Source organism: Protopterus annectens, chromosome 1.part1, assembly GCF_019279795.1.
Source record: "Protopterus annectens isolate FY-2018-M chromosome 1.part1, PAN1.0, whole genome shotgun sequence".
Classification (NCBI taxonomy): Eukaryota; Metazoa; Chordata; order Ceratodontiformes; family Protopteridae; genus Protopterus; species Protopterus annectens.
The window spans coordinates 186844308-186861353 of record NC_056726.1 but is presented as its reverse complement, the minus strand read 5'-3'; the positions used below and the strand labels follow the sequence as shown (position 1 = coordinate 186861353).

The following is a 17046-nucleotide window of genomic DNA, read 5'->3' as shown; positions in this document are numbered from 1 at the left end:
TTTCATGGAATCAGGAGACTCCCATGCCCTTCGAGCGAACAAGTCCATTAATTCGTCAAAGGGTGGAGAAACCCAGGAGGTGGAAGGTTGAGACCCAAAGGCCTTCAGGAGTACCGACTCATCCTCAAGTAGAGGTAAGGGACTGCCAGTCACCCCTCTGCCTTATTATTTCCAGGATGTCTGCAAATGAGACATCCTCAGAGGAGGACCGTGGGGACCCTTCTGATTCCTCTAAGTCAGTATCTGATATTAAGGATTCCTGAGGGGAATTCAAATGCCTCCTCTTGGACAGTCTCTTTCTGGGGACTTCATCAGTGGGGGCGTCTGGTGAAGTCTCAGTCAAGCAGGGATCACCCAATGGGCTTACCTGAGGCTCTGGGTCTCGACGCTTGGTAGGGACCTGTGCTGTAGGGACAGAACGCGGCCCTTTAGGAGAGGAAGAGTAAAGATCTGAAGAGGTAAGGGTCTTTGCAGACATGACCTTCCTCATGGCATCGAAGGCACCAGTTTCCCAACCCAAGGAGTCCACCGGTTCCGAAGAAGACGGTAACCTCCAAGGGGCCGAGACCACGGGCTCCGAACCAGAGAACAGAACCTAGCTCATCTGCCCCGAAGCCCAGAGAGGGAGAGTCAGAACCGAAGCGTCGCTTCGAGACTCTCTCCCGGAACAAGCGAGAGACTGTCGGCTCCGAGACTCTTCGATCGGAACCGAAGAAGTCAAGGTCGACGGGGCCGAGGGCACTGGAACAGGCCTCGGCTCCAAGGGTTCCACCACTATCAGATCCTCTCTTTCCAGCTCCGAAGGCTCAACTGGCCTCTGAGCAAAAATCGTGGTGGGAGGGTCGTAGGCTTCGAAGTCAGTTGGGTCAAAGCTGAAAGCAATTTGGCCAGGGCCGGGTTCACCAAATGTCTCTGCACCACTCTGTCCACATCAATGTCAGAAAGAGTACCGGAAGAACAGGTCGAAGGAGCTGATGAAGCCACCAACTTAAGGATCGGGGACTTTAAAACTTCCGACACCGGCTCCAACACTATGATTTGGCTCCGAGGTAAGATTTCAGTGCACGGCTCTGAAGGCTGTGGAGCTGGCAAACGAGTCTTCCCAAAACCGCTTGGAACAGAAACTTGAGCTCCGATGACACCTTAGAAGACTTCGACCCCTTCGAGGACTTGGAGGTCTGGTCAGTCTTTTCTAATGCTTCTTGAAAATCTGTCTTCAGCAGCCCTCTATCCACCAATTTCCTTCGCCTTTCTAATAAAACCCTGCCATTGAAGGAATGGCAGATAAAGCAATCCTCTTGCAAATGTAGTGGACCCAAGCAGTACACACAAGAAACGTGGTTATCGGTGATGGACATCTGTCCACAGTCACACCTCTTTAATCCTGATTTTTGTTTCTCAGACATGATATAAAGAAAACACACAAATATCAGATCCCCGATAAACAATGATGTCAATAAAGTCAAAAAAACACTAACTCCTAGAAAGTTCAGATCCCTGAACTGCAAGTGACTACAAGAATTATTTGATACAAAAAATGTTCAAATACAACAAATCTAAGCACCTATGAACAATGAGGGGATAAGGAATTAAATTTGGCAGAGCCCTGTCAAGTAAAATGCAACTCAAGAAAGGCTAAAGGCCTAGGAGCAACCGCTCCGAATTAGAAAGACAAAAAAATAATATACAGTTAACTCAATGAACAACAATTACAAGAAATATGAGAAGTCTCACAAATATCAGATCCCTGATAACATAAATAAGTAATTATATATTCTTCTAAGAAGAAAAAAAAGGTTACTGGCCCGAGCTTCCTCCGAAGATCGTACGATCCATTGCAGCGGCAAACTAGATCTGGGGTTGGTAGGAGAGCATCAAGGGATAGGGACTGTGCCTCGGGCTACTCAAAGATCTTGAGCTTAGAAAGCGGCTGACTCGGTGCTGATGGATCGGTTCCGAACCCACGTGTAAAGAACAAATGTCGAGATTGAACAACTTGACACTGAAATTTTCAGTAACAGTTCCAAGCTTAAAATACATGCAAAAAGTCACCTAAGTTTGTTAAAAAAGGATGATAACAGTCAAAATGAATGGATACAGTATTAGACGAAATAAATCATAAACTAATGAAAATTCCTGTCAGAAAAGTTTATTATACAAAACGGCACTAACATTGTGATTCAAAATTAAAGAAAATCATTTAAAATGCTGTAATCCTGCTCAATCTCAAAAAATCATAACCTCAAAAGAAAAAAAGAATGCAATGCCATCAAGTTTCTGTCAAAACTTCCAAATGAGGCTTTAATCAACAGCATAGACCATACTGTGCTAGTCAAAGTAAAAACAGAAGCATATACATCTCCAAAAAGAAAAACAGTAGATAACGGCAAAGGGAGGAAATAAAACCAGAAAGGGTTTCTTATTGGAGCTCAGCAGATGACAATCCAAAGAAAGCAGCAGTCTTCTCAGAGATCCTTCTCTTACTGTGGCACTATAAAGATGAAAGGGAGCTGTCTGATGGTGTGAAAGGCAATCCTTGTACTCTCAGGTAAATGGTCCATCACACCCACAGACAGGCAGAGGAAGCAGCTCTAAATTTGGTAGACTGTCAGAGATAGGGCAGCAAGGCACTACTACCCATATGTGTGCCAGTAAGGTAGTGCATTTGTTGAACATCATGAACAAATTTGGTATGGGTAACATTCAACATGGAAGCACTGACAAGGCAGGCTTCCACCACTGGGACAACTATGGGAATGGAGCACATTTTGCAAAAAGAAAGACCATCTGTTTAATTGAACTCAACTGTTCACAGTAAATAAGACAAATGAAGGATTATTAAAATCTAACAGAATTCACAACAAAAAGATTCCACATAGCAATGGAGAGTAATATAATCAGCATCACCCTATGCAAACAATTGGTGAAAACTTCCAAGTACCACAGTCATACCATACTTCCCTAGCAGGGAGACTGCTGCCTAGGTATAGGACTACAACAGGTTAATCCGTAATAGGTGTACAATAAGAAATTTTTTGGTAGAAAAGATGAAGAATTCTCTCTAAAACAAAATGGCTAGAATGCCATTTCTATTAGAATGGAGCCCACCTAATGAGAATCTGAGAGAGAAAAGTCACTAGGATGAAACACTGCAAAAAAAAAGGGCCAGAAGCATAGGTGAAGTTACACCAGAGTAAAAGATTTGTGATGTTTTATATACGGGCCCTATACTGTGCATTTATTTTAGCCTTTGCTGCCTCATGCTTCCAAGGCCTTATCTGCCTGACACTTACCTGCCCCTTTGAGCAATTCTACTAGGTCATTACCCTATTCATCCTGAGGAAGACAAGAAGCATTAAAGATGGCCTCAAGTTTTGGCACGCAACAGTGATAGGTAAATGGCTGGAAATGTCTTGCACTTTGCACAACTGAGAAATATAAGTAATGGTCCAAAAAACGATGCCCATAATCAAAGAGCAGAACTTGTTCTTTCCTTTGGCAACAAATGCCAGTCCTTTCCATACACCTGAAGGAAAAGATCCATCCAGTACATAAGGCAAGAAAAAGTAGGTGGTAAGGCACTGAACTCCCCTCACCTACAGCAGGGAAGCTCTATCAAGTTGCAATAGGGGACTACTGTACAAAATGCCAGTACTGAAAATAGTCCATTAACTTTAATCAAGAATGATAAACCCATTGGGTAGATAAACTCCAGAGGGCCATAAACTTAACATCAAGTTTCTGACCAATGTACGATTCAGCATTCTGTGCATATACAAACAGCTCCATGGTTATCCACAGCACTAATGTATTACAGGGTTGGAAAGCAAATGCAGGCATAGTGAGCATCACTGGTCTAAAGACACTATAACAAGTAATAGTACTAATTTACTTCTATTCTGTCATACTGAAATAAACATTTTTACAACTCACACTGAAGGTTATAAATAATGACAAAACATAAGAAAGACTGCTCAACTCAGTGGTTTAACAAATATAATTAATTGCAAGAAGAAAATATAGTATCACCCAGAGGTTTTTAACAGATAACTATTTCTTATCAATGTAAACTCCATTACACAGGCAATACAGCTTCAGGTAGTTAACGCATCTTACCTAATATTTTAATATGGAAAATACAGTCACTAGAGAGTAAAGGTGCATAAGTTACCAATAATCAAAGTGAGTTTGAAATAAATTCCAAGAAAAGTTCCTGTGACAGATAAAGCACAATCCACCATAGGTTTTATACTATCGCACGTCCACATTGATCACATTTTTTTTTTTCAGTTAGAATATAAAAAAAAAACAGTAATTATTCTGGTGCAAATTAATTACTACACAAGATGAGAACTACCTAAAAAGACTGAGGAAAAATATCCCTAAAAGCAAGCCACAGGCGACACTTTTTCAAGCACAGCCACAATGGTGAAGAGCTAAGGATTATTACCTTCTTTAAATGTTGCAGGAGCCTTCATTTTGGTTTTACTTAGCAGTTTCATAGTACAATCATTTGAACATTGGTCATCATCCAACATCTGTATTTCTGAAGGGCTTGCGGTCTGCAAGGGCTATTAAAACACATGTACACTTCAAAATCTCAGTTTTTTATTTACTAATTTAGTGATTTTTATAAAATCAAGAGAATACTCTGGCTATAAACAAAAGCCTTCCAAACAGAATTATATGCATCAAAAACTGTATGTGGCATTTCAAGTGCTCATACTACAAAAACAGTTAAAGCATTCTGCCAGCACATATGCTAATTCAGAGCTGGATGGAGAAATGTTAGTGATGAATTAAGTATTCAACATAATTTCAAACTCTTCACTTTCTCTTAAGCATTTAGCCCTAATAAATAGATTGCATTTGCCGTAGTACCACTACACAAAGCCACACCCTGTAGAAAGCTATAACTAGCACTGTTAACACTTCAGTGCATCTATTGGAGGTCAGATTTAACTCATCAGTATCTCTTAAGTGTCCTTGAAAGTACAGTTTACCAAGACGCACCCTGCAGCATCAGATCAGGAAAGGTCACTGCATTAGCAAATCATTAATATTTGAGTTTATTCATCAGTGAAGCAATGTTGACCCAGCCATTGTTACACAGCTGTCTTCCTCACCAGGAAGGCCAACTACAGCACAATCACCAACAAAGGTACTGATGTTCAGTGACACAGGGATCACATGTGAAAGATGCACCATCAAGGCTGCATGGTTGTAGAAGAAAAATGCTATTTTTAGTGTGCATGTATATAAGGTATGCATGTGTATATATGTGTATATGTGTGTGTGTGTGTGTGTGTGTGTGTGTGTGTGTGTGTGTGTGTGTATATATATATATATATGTGTGTATGTGTGTGTATGTGTATGTGTATGTATATATATATATATATATATATATATATATATATATATATATATATATGTGTGTGTGTGTGTAAAGATGTGTATTCACACAGACACATACACACGTGATTATAGGTTCACAGGTTGGTACTAGGCTATTGGCCCTAGGGCTTATACAAGCCTAGCCATAACAATTCCCTGGCTATTTCTTCCCACACTATTTACTTCCCTGGACCCCTGTCTAGCAGGGCGACTGGCGTGATCCCCGGGGTGAATTTCCTTTCTCCCATCCAATCGTCAAGGTTCCTTTTGAAGACAGCCAAAGAGGTGCTCTGCTTGACATGTATGGGCAGTCTATTCCAGAGTCTGGGAAGTCTCTGGGTCAGGGGACCTATCCCTCCAGCATGTTTATTTTATTGTGATGACAAGGTTTAGATCCCTGGAGAGTGTGGCTCTGAGGGATTGGGATTTTTTAAGTGTAGCATGTCCAAAAGCTTTGGGTTTGACATAGCCTTGTATGATGAGCAGAGATCGCCTCTGAGTAGACGATATGCCACAGCATACAGCGGAAGTTTTTTTAAGGCGGTCAGCGTAGTGCATCAGCTTCAGGCCTGTGATTCTTTTAGTGAGGTATTTCTGCGGCCTTTCCAGTTGTTGCAGATGTCTTGAGAGGTACATACAAAAATTACAGTTGTGTACCTACCATAAATGTAGATGTTCGAGTGTATTCACTGTTGCAGTCATTACTCTTGGGTGATCCTGCTGGCAGGCCACCCGCAGTCGGCCTGAATTCCAAAGTCCGGATCTGGCGTCTGTTGCTGTCGCCTCTTCCCTGATGTCAGTGCGCCAGGGGTATAAAAGATACAGCAGACAAAATTTTCTTCAGTTTTTCTTGCCCCAGATGTCAGGTGCCCCCAAAAGGGTAGGCTAAATATATAATGCTAATAAACATACATGCACTAAAGCAACATTTCCTTTATCTACAAGCAAATACACCACATAGGTTGTATACAATAGAGTACAGATAAACCCCAGCAAAAGAAAGGGGGATGGTGGGAGGGTAACCTGGACTGCAACAGTGAATACACTTGAACATCTACATTTATGGTAGGTACACAACTGTACTATGTTCGTGATTCACTGTTGCAGTCATTACTCTTGCGTTGAATCCCAAAGCTGAGGATGGGTGGCTGAGCTAAATAGCATTAGGAGAGGCTATGAGGCCCTGCAGAACTGTAGTGGCAAAGCCTGCTCTGGATTTAGAGTAAAGAGGTAAGTGGTAGTGCACTGAACTCCAAGTTGCACCTCTAAGATGTCTTTGGTTGGTACTCCTCTGAGGAAGGCTGCTGAAGTGGCTGCTGCTCTGGTAGAGTGAGGCCTAATGCCCTTAGGCACTGATTTGCCATGTTGGAAGTAGCAGAAACGGATGCAATGACCTATCCATTTAGAAATTGTCTGCTTTGAGATGGCAATTCCTTGTGATCCTGCAGCATATGACACAAAGTTGCTCAGTTTTTCTGAAAGCTTTAGTTCTGTCCAAGTAGAAGCGTAGCTATCTGTGTATGTCCAAAGAATGCAGAATTTTCTCACCCTTGTTCTGTGGGTTTGGATAAAAAGGTGGGTAAGTGAATGGTTTGGTTGAGGGCCACACTGGACACCACCTTAGGCATAAATGTTGGGTTTGTCCTCGGAGAAACCCTGTCTGGATGGAAAATCATAAAAGGTTCCACAGCCATGAGTGCTTGTAACTCCGAGACTCATCTTGCAGAGGTTATTGCTCAGAGCAGAGCTGTTTTCCAGGAGAAGAATTTTATATCAGCTGTTGAGACTGGCTCAAAAGGAGACGGTGTGAGTTTTTCCAAGACATAATTGAGGTCCCATGCCAAAATTGGTGCTCTCCTTGGAGGCCTGATGTTTTTGGCCCCTCTGAGGTACTGCTTTATTAAAGGATGAGAAAAGATAGGTGGTTCCGTATTGTAATGGGCTGAAATGGCAAAGGCAAGAATCTTAATTGATGAGAAGGTAAGGCCTTTGTCCAGCATCTCAGTTACGTATTGTAATATCTGAGGAATATTTAGTACATACGTGTCAATGCCCTGTTCCTGGTTCCAAACAGAATCTCTTCCATTTTTCGGCATAAGATTTTCTGGTACTGGGCCTCCTGGCCTCCAAGAGAACATCCATAATAGCTTTTGAAAGTGTGTTCTGAATGGCTACGTTATCCGCCATGCTGCCAGATTTAAGGTCCTGAGTTTGCTGTTCAGGATCTGATTGTTTTGTTGGGTCAGCAAGACGTTTGAGGCAAGATCCATGCTGTACCTTGAGATAAGTTTTTAGGATTGGGTACCAGTGCTGGCGTGGCCAGTCTGGTGCAATCAGCATCATTTTTGGCTTCTCTTGTCTGACCTTAAGGAGTACCTTGGGAAGGAGAGGCAGTGAAGGAAAGGCATATACTGTTAGGTTTTCCAGCTGAAGGATAGGGCATCCACTTTCCATGTTTATGATAAATCCTTGTGCAAAATCTCTGTAATTGGCAGTTGTGAGGGGAGGCAAAAAGATCTATGTCTGGGCATCCCCATTTCCTTGTTATCATGCTGAAGACTTGTGGATCCAGTTTACACTCATGGGGATCCATGAAGTTTCTGCTTAGTTCGTCTGCCAGAGTATGCGTTTATCCTGGCAGGAATTGTGCTTGCAGGTGAACTTGATAAGCCAATGCTGTCTCTCACAAGGTCATTGCTTGTCTGCAGAGGGGGTAGGAATGTGTGCCTCCCTGCTTGTTTATGTACCACATGACCGTAGTATTGTCAGTCTTTATCAGTAGCTGTCCTGGATTAAGTAGATCCTTGAAAGCTGTCAGGGCATTCTGAACAGCTAGCATCTCTTTTTGACTGATATTAAGATGCATCTGGCTTGCAGGCCATGTGCCCTAAATACATTTTCCTGCCATATGAGCCCCCCAGGCATAATCTGATGCATCCGTTGTCAGTGTCTTTCTGGCTGTGGGTAAAGTGAATGGCAGACCCTTCTTGTGGTGACAGGCCTGTGCTCACCATCGAGACTCCTGTTGCAGGCATGGAATGAGGGTAATTACTGTCTCCAGGCTGTGGCAATGCTGAATCCAAATGCTTTTAAGATACCATTGTAGCTTCCTCATATGCAGACTGGCATATGGAATTAGTAGAATGCAGGATGTCGTGAAGCCCAAGGCCTGCAGGATTTTCCTTGCAGATAACTGGGTCTTTGTCGTCAACTTTTTGAAGTAAGAAATCAGTTGCTTTTCTTTGTCTGGCGTGAGATAAGCCATCTGGGCATTTGTATTTAAGCTTGCGCCCAGGAATATTATCTCTTGGGAGGGTACCAGTTTTGATTTCTTTTCGTTTACTGTGTACCCTAGGCAAATTAGTAATCTTTTTACAAACGCCAGATGCTTTAGAAGAATGTCTTTGTTCTCTGGTTGAATAAGGCAGTCATCCAAGTAGGGATATATTTGAATTCCTCTTTGCCTGCAAAATGCAATTACTGGTGCCAGGCTTTTTGTGAAGACCCTGGGCGCAGTAGATAAGCCAAAGGGCAGTGCAGAGAATTGGTAGTGCATTGAGCCAGCTATGAATCTGAGGTATTTTCTGCAAGATTGTCTGATTGGTACATGCAGGTATGCCTCTTTTAGGTCCAAGGTTATGAGCCAAGCCTTCTTGCCCAGCATGGGCAGTAACTGCTGTAGAGTTAACATCTTGAATTTTGGAACCTCCAGAAACATGTTTAGTATAGACAGGTCCAGTACTGGTCTCCAGATTTTGTCCTTTCTGGGCACCAAGAAAAGTCGAGTAAAATCCTTGCCCTTGCTCTTGTTGTGGTACTTGTTGAATGGCCCTCACTGTGATCTGCTTTTCTCTGCCCATTGATTCTGTGATAGGTCTTGCATATCTTTTGCCCTTGGTAGGGTGTGAATATGGAACCTGTAGCCCTGGGACACTATGTTCAAGACCCATTTGTCTTGGGTAATCATTTGCCAATTTGGTGAAAAAAGTGCTAGTTTTCCCCCTAAGGGGGCTGCCAAAAGAAAAGTGCTTGGATCTGGCAGAGGAAAGTCATTGGGACTGTCTCCTGTAAGATTGTGATTTGTCTTCTCCGCTTTTGGAGGTAGGAGCACCCCATTGCTTAATCCTGTATGAGCCTTGGGGCTGAGATCTGCCTCTGGGGCGTCTGCATCTGCCTCTTTGTGGCCTGTCTGACGCTGGAAAGGACCAATTTTTTGAAGGACAGTTTCTGCTAAATCTGGGTGGCTGTACCTGTAAGAAATCCTTAACTGTCTGCATGGATTTCACTTTATCCTCCATTTTCTTCAACATCTCTTCTGCTTTAGCCCCAAAGTATCATGCTGTAATGGAGCATCTTAATAATTTTTGCTTTAACATGATCAGGCAGAGTCTGTTCCATTAACCAAGCATGCCTTCTAATAACAGAACCTGTAACAGCGGCCCTGCAAGAGGCCTCCAGTGAATCATAACCACATTGCAAAGTATGTTTTCCCACTTGTTCAGCTGCATGCAATAAATCCTGCATTTCCTTGTTCTCTGAGCATTCAGAAATTGTCAACATTTTCTGTTTAAGCAGTGACATTAAGTGTTGCTGATATTTAAGCATATGAAACTGACAATTTAAAGCCCTTACAGCCAAGGTAGCAGAAGTGTAAACTTTTTTCCCCCATCTGTCCAGTGCCCTAGAATCCCTATCAGAGGGGACAGGGTTTTTTTGCAGTGGAAGCTTTGACCCTTTTGGGACCCTGAGATTTAGTTTCTGGACAGCAGCGGGGTTTTTTTATAGGAATTTATGAGAATCTGGGACCCTGTAGTATCTGTCTGGCTTAGCAGGTGCAGGGGGTAAAGAGTCAGGGGATAGGCCGGACTCTGAAAATACATCAACTACAATGTCTAGAACAGGTGGAATAGCCAGAGATCTGTGCTGAGGTAGTAGCCGAAAGTCTCTGAGCCTTTTCTTAGATTCAGAGTAATCTTGGCTCTCCCAGTGGAAATGCTCCCTCATGGTATGCAGGGTTTCCCCAAAAGAATAATCCTCAGCAGGAGAAGCTGAAGGAATGGATTTCTTCAGCATCAAAACCCTCATAGGGAGGAAAAGAATATCCCTGTTCAGAAGAGGAATCAGAGGAAACTGAAACCTGATCAGAAGAATCATTCTGTCTCTTGCCTAGGCCTCATCAGGAGGGGGATGGGAACCCCTGATCAAAGTAATTAGGTCTTCGGCCATTTTAAGCATCTGTTTTTAGGCATGGAAGTCTGAGCAGGAGAATGCTGTACTTGTTTCTTTGTCTTTAGAGCTGCTTTAGTCTTTGAAGCTGAAGATGGTTTAACATATAACTGTGTAGGTCTGAAGACACCCTCAGAAGCCGATGCCTGCTCAGCAGCTCCGGACCCATCTGAGGGAATGTTTTCAGAGTGTCCAATACCTTGAGTATCCAGAGGCCCAGTCGGCTCCACATGGGAGTCAGAAGCGGCCTGTGGCTCTGAGGTAGCAGGCACCAGGGGCTGCGAAAGCACCTCTCTGAGAACCGGCGACTGGCCTAACAGAGGCCTAGTCGTCGGTTTTGGACCTCGGATGCCTATCCTTTTCCTTGTCCTTGCGTTTTTTGTAAACTCCGGTCGTCGGCTGTTCCGACGGTATTATATAGTTAAATCTTCGGTCAAAGTAATGAAATGCAAAATCGACCAGACGCTTAATAGTGCGTTGGTTAAATCTAGCACAAAACAGACAGCTAGCAACGTCGTGGTCAGGGCTTAGGCAAGGAATACAGTAAGAATGAAAATCCTTATGAGGTATTTGCTTCCCACAAGAAATGCAATTGTTAACTTTTTCTGACATCGGTCTGGAGCAAGAAAAAAGTTTCCCCAACGGGGTACTTGGCTTTAATGAAGACTTCGGTTCTGAAATTCAGATTTGAAAATCTCAGGAGTCCGCCGACTGGCACTTGCGAACTGCTTTTGCTTCAGGCACCGCGCTGCAAGAAAGACTGAAGAAAATGGCGTTGGCTGCATCTTTTATACCCCTGGTGCACTGACGTCAGGGAACAGGCGACAGCAACCAACGCCGGACCCGGACTTTGGAATTCAGGCCGACTGCAGGTAGCCTGCCAGCAGGACAACCCAAGAGTAATGACTGCAACAGTGAAACACGATGAACATCGGGGCATTGTATTCTATTATTGGGTCTAATGAGGGATGAGTACAGTGGGATAATGACCTCCTTTTTTCTAGATGAAAAGCCCTTAGTGATGAGGTGTGCCACGAAGGATTTCCCGACTGTTGTGGTGATGTGGCTATCGAAGGTGAGACCACTGTCCACCTGTGTCCCCAAGTCTCTTATTACACTTTCGATGTTTAGTGTACTGCCACCTATGTGGTAATTCAAGGGTACATGTTTTTTCCCCAAAGGGTGATAACTATACATTTCTTGGCATTGAGCTTGAGCCCATGGCTCTGGCACCAAGCATCTGTTTCTGTAAGGCCCTTTTGTAGAGTATCCACATCATTTCGGGATTCAATAATGTCTCCCAGTTTGCAGTCATCTGCGAACTTTCTTAGCCAGAGTCCTTTAGTGTTGGCCTGTACTTCAGAGAAGTAGATGCCAAACAAGAGCGGTCCCAGGAGTGAATCCTGAGGTACTCCACTTGTCGGGAGCTGGATTTGGAGTCGGCTACTTTTACAGTGTGGGTTCTGTCAGTAAGCCAGTTGTCAGCCCATAGAGTGACGTAGGGATTAATGCCCAGCTTAGCAAGTATATCTATGATTCCAGAATGGGGGATGGTGTCAAAGGCCTTGGCGAGGTCCAGATAGGCTGTATGGACCACCTTGCCCTAGAAGATGTTTGACTTTCTGATTGCTGCAGTAGCATTTATGCTATATGGATTGTGACCTGCCCAGGACACAACAGACAGCCTCCAAAAAGCTCTGGCTGCCTCCCACACCTTCACTCTGAATCAGCCATGTGAAAAGGAATTAGCAGTGAGACTGAATATTTCTTTAGGTCTTTATTGCCCAAAAGTTAAGGAGGAGCATACTTATCCAGAACAACTAAAAGATGTACTAAATAAGGTTATATCCCAGTAAATAATTATATACAAAAATAGTTGGATGGAGGGTGGATGTGGCTACTGCAGCAGTGAGGAATTCTCAACAGTCACTCTTATAGGCACGTAAAACTTGCAAAAAAGTACTACACTCATCATTCACACTGTTGCAGTAACTTTTAGGCTATACAGGTTGATTACCAAAGCCTATCCAACATGGTAGGAGGAAGGATACAAACCCTGCAGCCCGAGGAGGATGGTCCTAGCAAAGCCGGCTCTGGAGCTAAAAAAAAACTCAAGTCTGTAATGACTTCTAAATGTATGTACAGACAACTTTGTAGCTGCCTTTACAATACTATTAGCCCACCCCTTTCAAATATACCATTGAAAAAGACAGCCCTTTAGCTGAATGAGCCTTTATACTGCCCGTCTCTGGTTCACCATGGTGGGAATAACAAAGAAACAGCTTAGGACAACTATCTGGAAATAGTCTGTTTTGACACAGGTTGTCCTTTCTTTGTCGGAACACAAGAAACAAACAGCTAATCAGTTTTTCTAAAGCACTTAGCTCTGTCAAGATAGTACTTGAGCTGCCTATGCAAGTCCAGATTAAGTGGAATCTCCCTGCTTCTGAATCATCGTGATTATATTATTCCTACTGTAGTGTGGGTGTATAAACTATGTACTAGTGTCAATGTTTTAATCCATTTTAACTAATTTATTCTATAATGCATATTATTTTCTTGTATGTACTGTCATTTTATATGGAGTTTTTCTCCCCAGGCTTCCAATGAAAATGGGCTCACCTAGGCCCAGTGGATCATCCCAGTAAATAAATGCAATAAATAAATCCTGATGATCTGGATAAAACACTGGGAGTCTGATGGCATGATTTAAAGCAAACTAATAAATCTTTGGCATGAATGAAGGACTTGTTCTTATTGAGAACCCTTATCTCTATGGAAGGCCAGACAATGGTCACCAACCATGGCAGCTTGCAACTCTGAGACGCTTCTTGCAGATGTCAGAACAATGAAAAAAAAGTTCCATGTATTGAACTTTAAGTCTGCTTAATGAACATGTTCAAACAGATATGAGGTTAACTTCTTCCAGCAAACAGTTAAGACAAAGAAAGAGCAATCTGTTTATGTGGAGGTCTCAGATATAAAATTCTGTAAAAAAAACTTGCACCAAAAACATACGGGATCCATGAACAGGCATGCTGAAATGTTTGCAAGATACGACTTGATACAGGAGTAAGAAAGACCAAAGCATAGTAACTCACATAAACATTTGAGTACCAATGGTAGATTATCTCGGATAGGGCCACAGTTTTTGGCCAAGCACCAACTAGAAAAATTTTCCCACCTGCTAATATAAGATTTGCTAGTAGCAGATTTTCTTGCCTGCTTTAGTCCCTGCTTCAATTCTTCCAGAAAGAGGTGCCTAAATGGAATTAGGATTAAATTAGCCAGGCAGTCAGTTGAAGACATTTAAGACTGGGGTATATCGAACTCTCTCTTACCTCTGTGAGTTCGTCCAGTCCGTCAAGAAGCTTGCGGCAGTTGCCTTTGGTCAATTCCACAGGAAGGGAAAACCAAATCTGCCTGGGCCAAAAGGAAACCACCATAATGGCTTTTGCAGAGTTCTAAATCTTCAGAATTATTCTGGGTAGCAGTGGAAAGTGTAAAAATGTATAAATGAGCATTCTAAATGGGAAAGAAAAGGCATCCATTTTCCAGGCTTGCTTGGAAAAAGCCCTGGAGCAGAATTTGTTCAGTGGTCTATTTCGAAATGAGGCAAACATCTATTTGAAGTGTTCCCCACAACTGAATCAACTCCTGGAAGACATCATTCAGTTTCATTTGTGAGAGTCAGTTGTGGTCCTGCTCCATCTGTCTACCATTTTATTTGCTTTGATGGAATTTAAACTGCTTGGGGGGGGGGGTTAAGGAGTGCTCCAGAGCTACATTCCATGCCATCACAGCCAGCATGCACAGAATGTTTTGGCCTGGTGCTCCCTAGCATGTTTATGTACCTCATTGTGGTAGTGTCTGCATTCACATGAAGAGGAGTTGGGGGTCCATAGATGACGCCATTTTAAAACCTGGATTACAGCCAGCATCTTCCTGGCAGTTATGTGATTTGGTCTGTCTAAGGAGTTCCACAGGCCTTGCACATTTACCCTCAAAGAAACTGCTCACCAAGCAAAATATGAGGCACTGTAGTTACAGACTGGCTTGGAATCTGAGAAGAAAAGAGGAGACCTGGATTTAGAGGAATCTGCTTTCTCCACCAGTGTTGTTGCTTTTTGAACAAGCCCAAAACCGGAATCAAAAATTCCAGAGAATGGAGACGTTGCGTCCATGTGTTTTTCGCTCTCTCTCTCTCCAAACCACTGAATTTTTCTTATATGTAAACTGGAGACAGAAAGGGTGAGAATCATAGAAGCCATGAATCTGAGAATTCTGAGATATTATCCTGCAGAGGAAACATGAAAGCATCCTTTAGATCTAATGTTACCAAGACACTCAAAGGGGGAATGAGAGGTAAAGTTGGAATGGTCAGCACTTTGAATGCTGGTACTTTAACATACAGAACTGAGACAGAAAAGATCTAGAACTGCTCTTCATGTAAGCTTCTTTGCTTTGGAACCAAAAACACCATGGGATAGAAGCATTTGTCTCTTTGATCTAAAGGTATTGGATCTATAAATCCTAGGGTGACAGTAAGTGTTGAAGAACTTAAGTAAAAACTATCTCCTTCAGAAGGTGGGGAGGAATTCCCTCAAAAAGGAGGTATTTCTATCCAGTGTCGGCTGTAAACCCCAAATAATTTTTAACACCCAAGTGTCTGAAACCATCTGTTGCTAAATGAAAAAAAAAATGCGTTCCAGAAACTCTTTCAAGAGATAGGGACAGAATGAGTAGGGATGGGAGATAGAACACTGGCAAACTCATTCTGCAGTATTAAGAGTGCCTTTTAGAACACTGGCAAACTCATTCTGCAGTATTAAGAGTGCCTTTTTTGGAAAGGATAACCATTTCTTGCTGTTCGCCCCCCTCTTAGCATCTCTTTTCTGCCCCCTTTTTGTCTTAAGGTGGCAGGGATTGGTTGGCTTGCATTTTAAAAAGAAAAAGGGATTTGGCAGACTTAAAAAAGGGCTTGAAAAATCTTGCACATTCCCTGAATTAAATTCCCTTGTTCATCAGATTGTTTAAGGATCTCAGTAGCAGAAGGGTCAAACAAAACCTCTCAATCTAAAGCAAAATTCAAAATTTCTAATTTTACGTCGCCAGCAATCTTCAGCTTGCAAACCCAGGCACACTTCCTCAGAACTGTAGCACTGGCCCTAGGCACACTATTGCACAATCAAACACATTCTTAAAAGCATGTTTAAATACTTGAAGTACAGTTGTGTAATTAAACTTACTGCTGCAGTACCCTTAGCCATATGGGTTACTTCCTGCAAGTATATAACAGACAGATAGCTTCTAAAGCTTCTGCACACCTTCCGCACACCTTCCACACACCCAAAGTGTTAAGCAGCTCAAGATGAGCTGACTACAAGACAATTGGGGTGCCAAACACTTCAGAAATTTCCTACAAAAAGAGGGAGGGAGGATGAGCCCTGAATGCTAGGAAGAACAAAAATTACTACACCCTGGCATAATTAACGCACCAAAAAACAAGGGGAATGGGGGGGGGGAGGCTACTGCAGCAGCGATGATTCGAACATCTACTGTAATGCTTAGATTACTTACACAACTGTACCATGTTCATCATACTGATCGCTGCTGCATTAGCCTTAGTTATGTGGGTAAATTACCCCTAGCTTACCAAATTTGGGAGGTGGAAGAGGAAGAATCCAGGAGCCTCTGGAGAATGGTCCTTGCAAATCCTGATCAAGACTTAGAGAATGAAGCAATCCTATATTGTTTTGCAAAAGTATGCACAGAGAACCAAGTTGCAGTTTCTAGAATCCAACCCTTCCCAAATAGCCATAGATGGAGCCAAGGCCCTGGTAAAGTGGGCCTTGACCCTGTCTGGAATAATTTTATTGTGGCGAGTGTAACAAAACATAAAAGCCTTAGCCATTTAGAAATAGTTTGCTTTAGCACAAGTTGTCCCTTCTTACCTTAAGAAGAAATGAACTGGTCGAAGATATGAAAGATTCAGTTCTGTCAAGAAAGTACATAAGTTGTTTCTGGACATCGAGGGTATGAAGTCTCCTTTCTCCCTCATTTTAGGTTCAGGAAAGTAAACAGGGAGATGGATAGTTTGGCTTAAAGTAAACTCTGATACCACTTCAGACAAAGGAGGATTACCTCTCATAGAAATCCTGCCCGAGGGAAATGTGACCGGGTTAACTAGTCTTAAGAGCTTGCAACTCGGATAGCCTTCTTGCTGAGGTCAGCACAATCAGTGTAACTGTTTTCCTACAGGACTTCAACTCAGTCAGGTTAGTTGATTCAATTGGAGCAAGTGTTAGCTTCTCTAACACAAAATTAAGATCCAAAGGAGGGGCTACCAGTTTTTCTTGGAAACCCCTTAAGCAAAACCTCTGTCAAAATCTTTATGACATGAGAATGCATTGAATGAGAAGGATC

The 17046-nt window shown here is 42.7% G+C and overlaps 1 protein-coding gene across 1 annotated transcript in view; it reads right to left on the bottom strand.

Moving 5' to 3' along the window:
• Positions 1 to 17046, bottom strand: part of TTK (TTK protein kinase) — a gene marked incomplete at its 5' end in the record, with an annotated part of 1887454 nt that overhangs the window by 1210368 nt on the left and 660040 nt on the right. Inside the window, 1 exon segment of the mRNA XM_044074056.1 lies at positions 4451 to 4571. Within this exon segment, the coding sequence (XP_043929991.1) occupies positions 4451 to 4571 (121 nt within the window).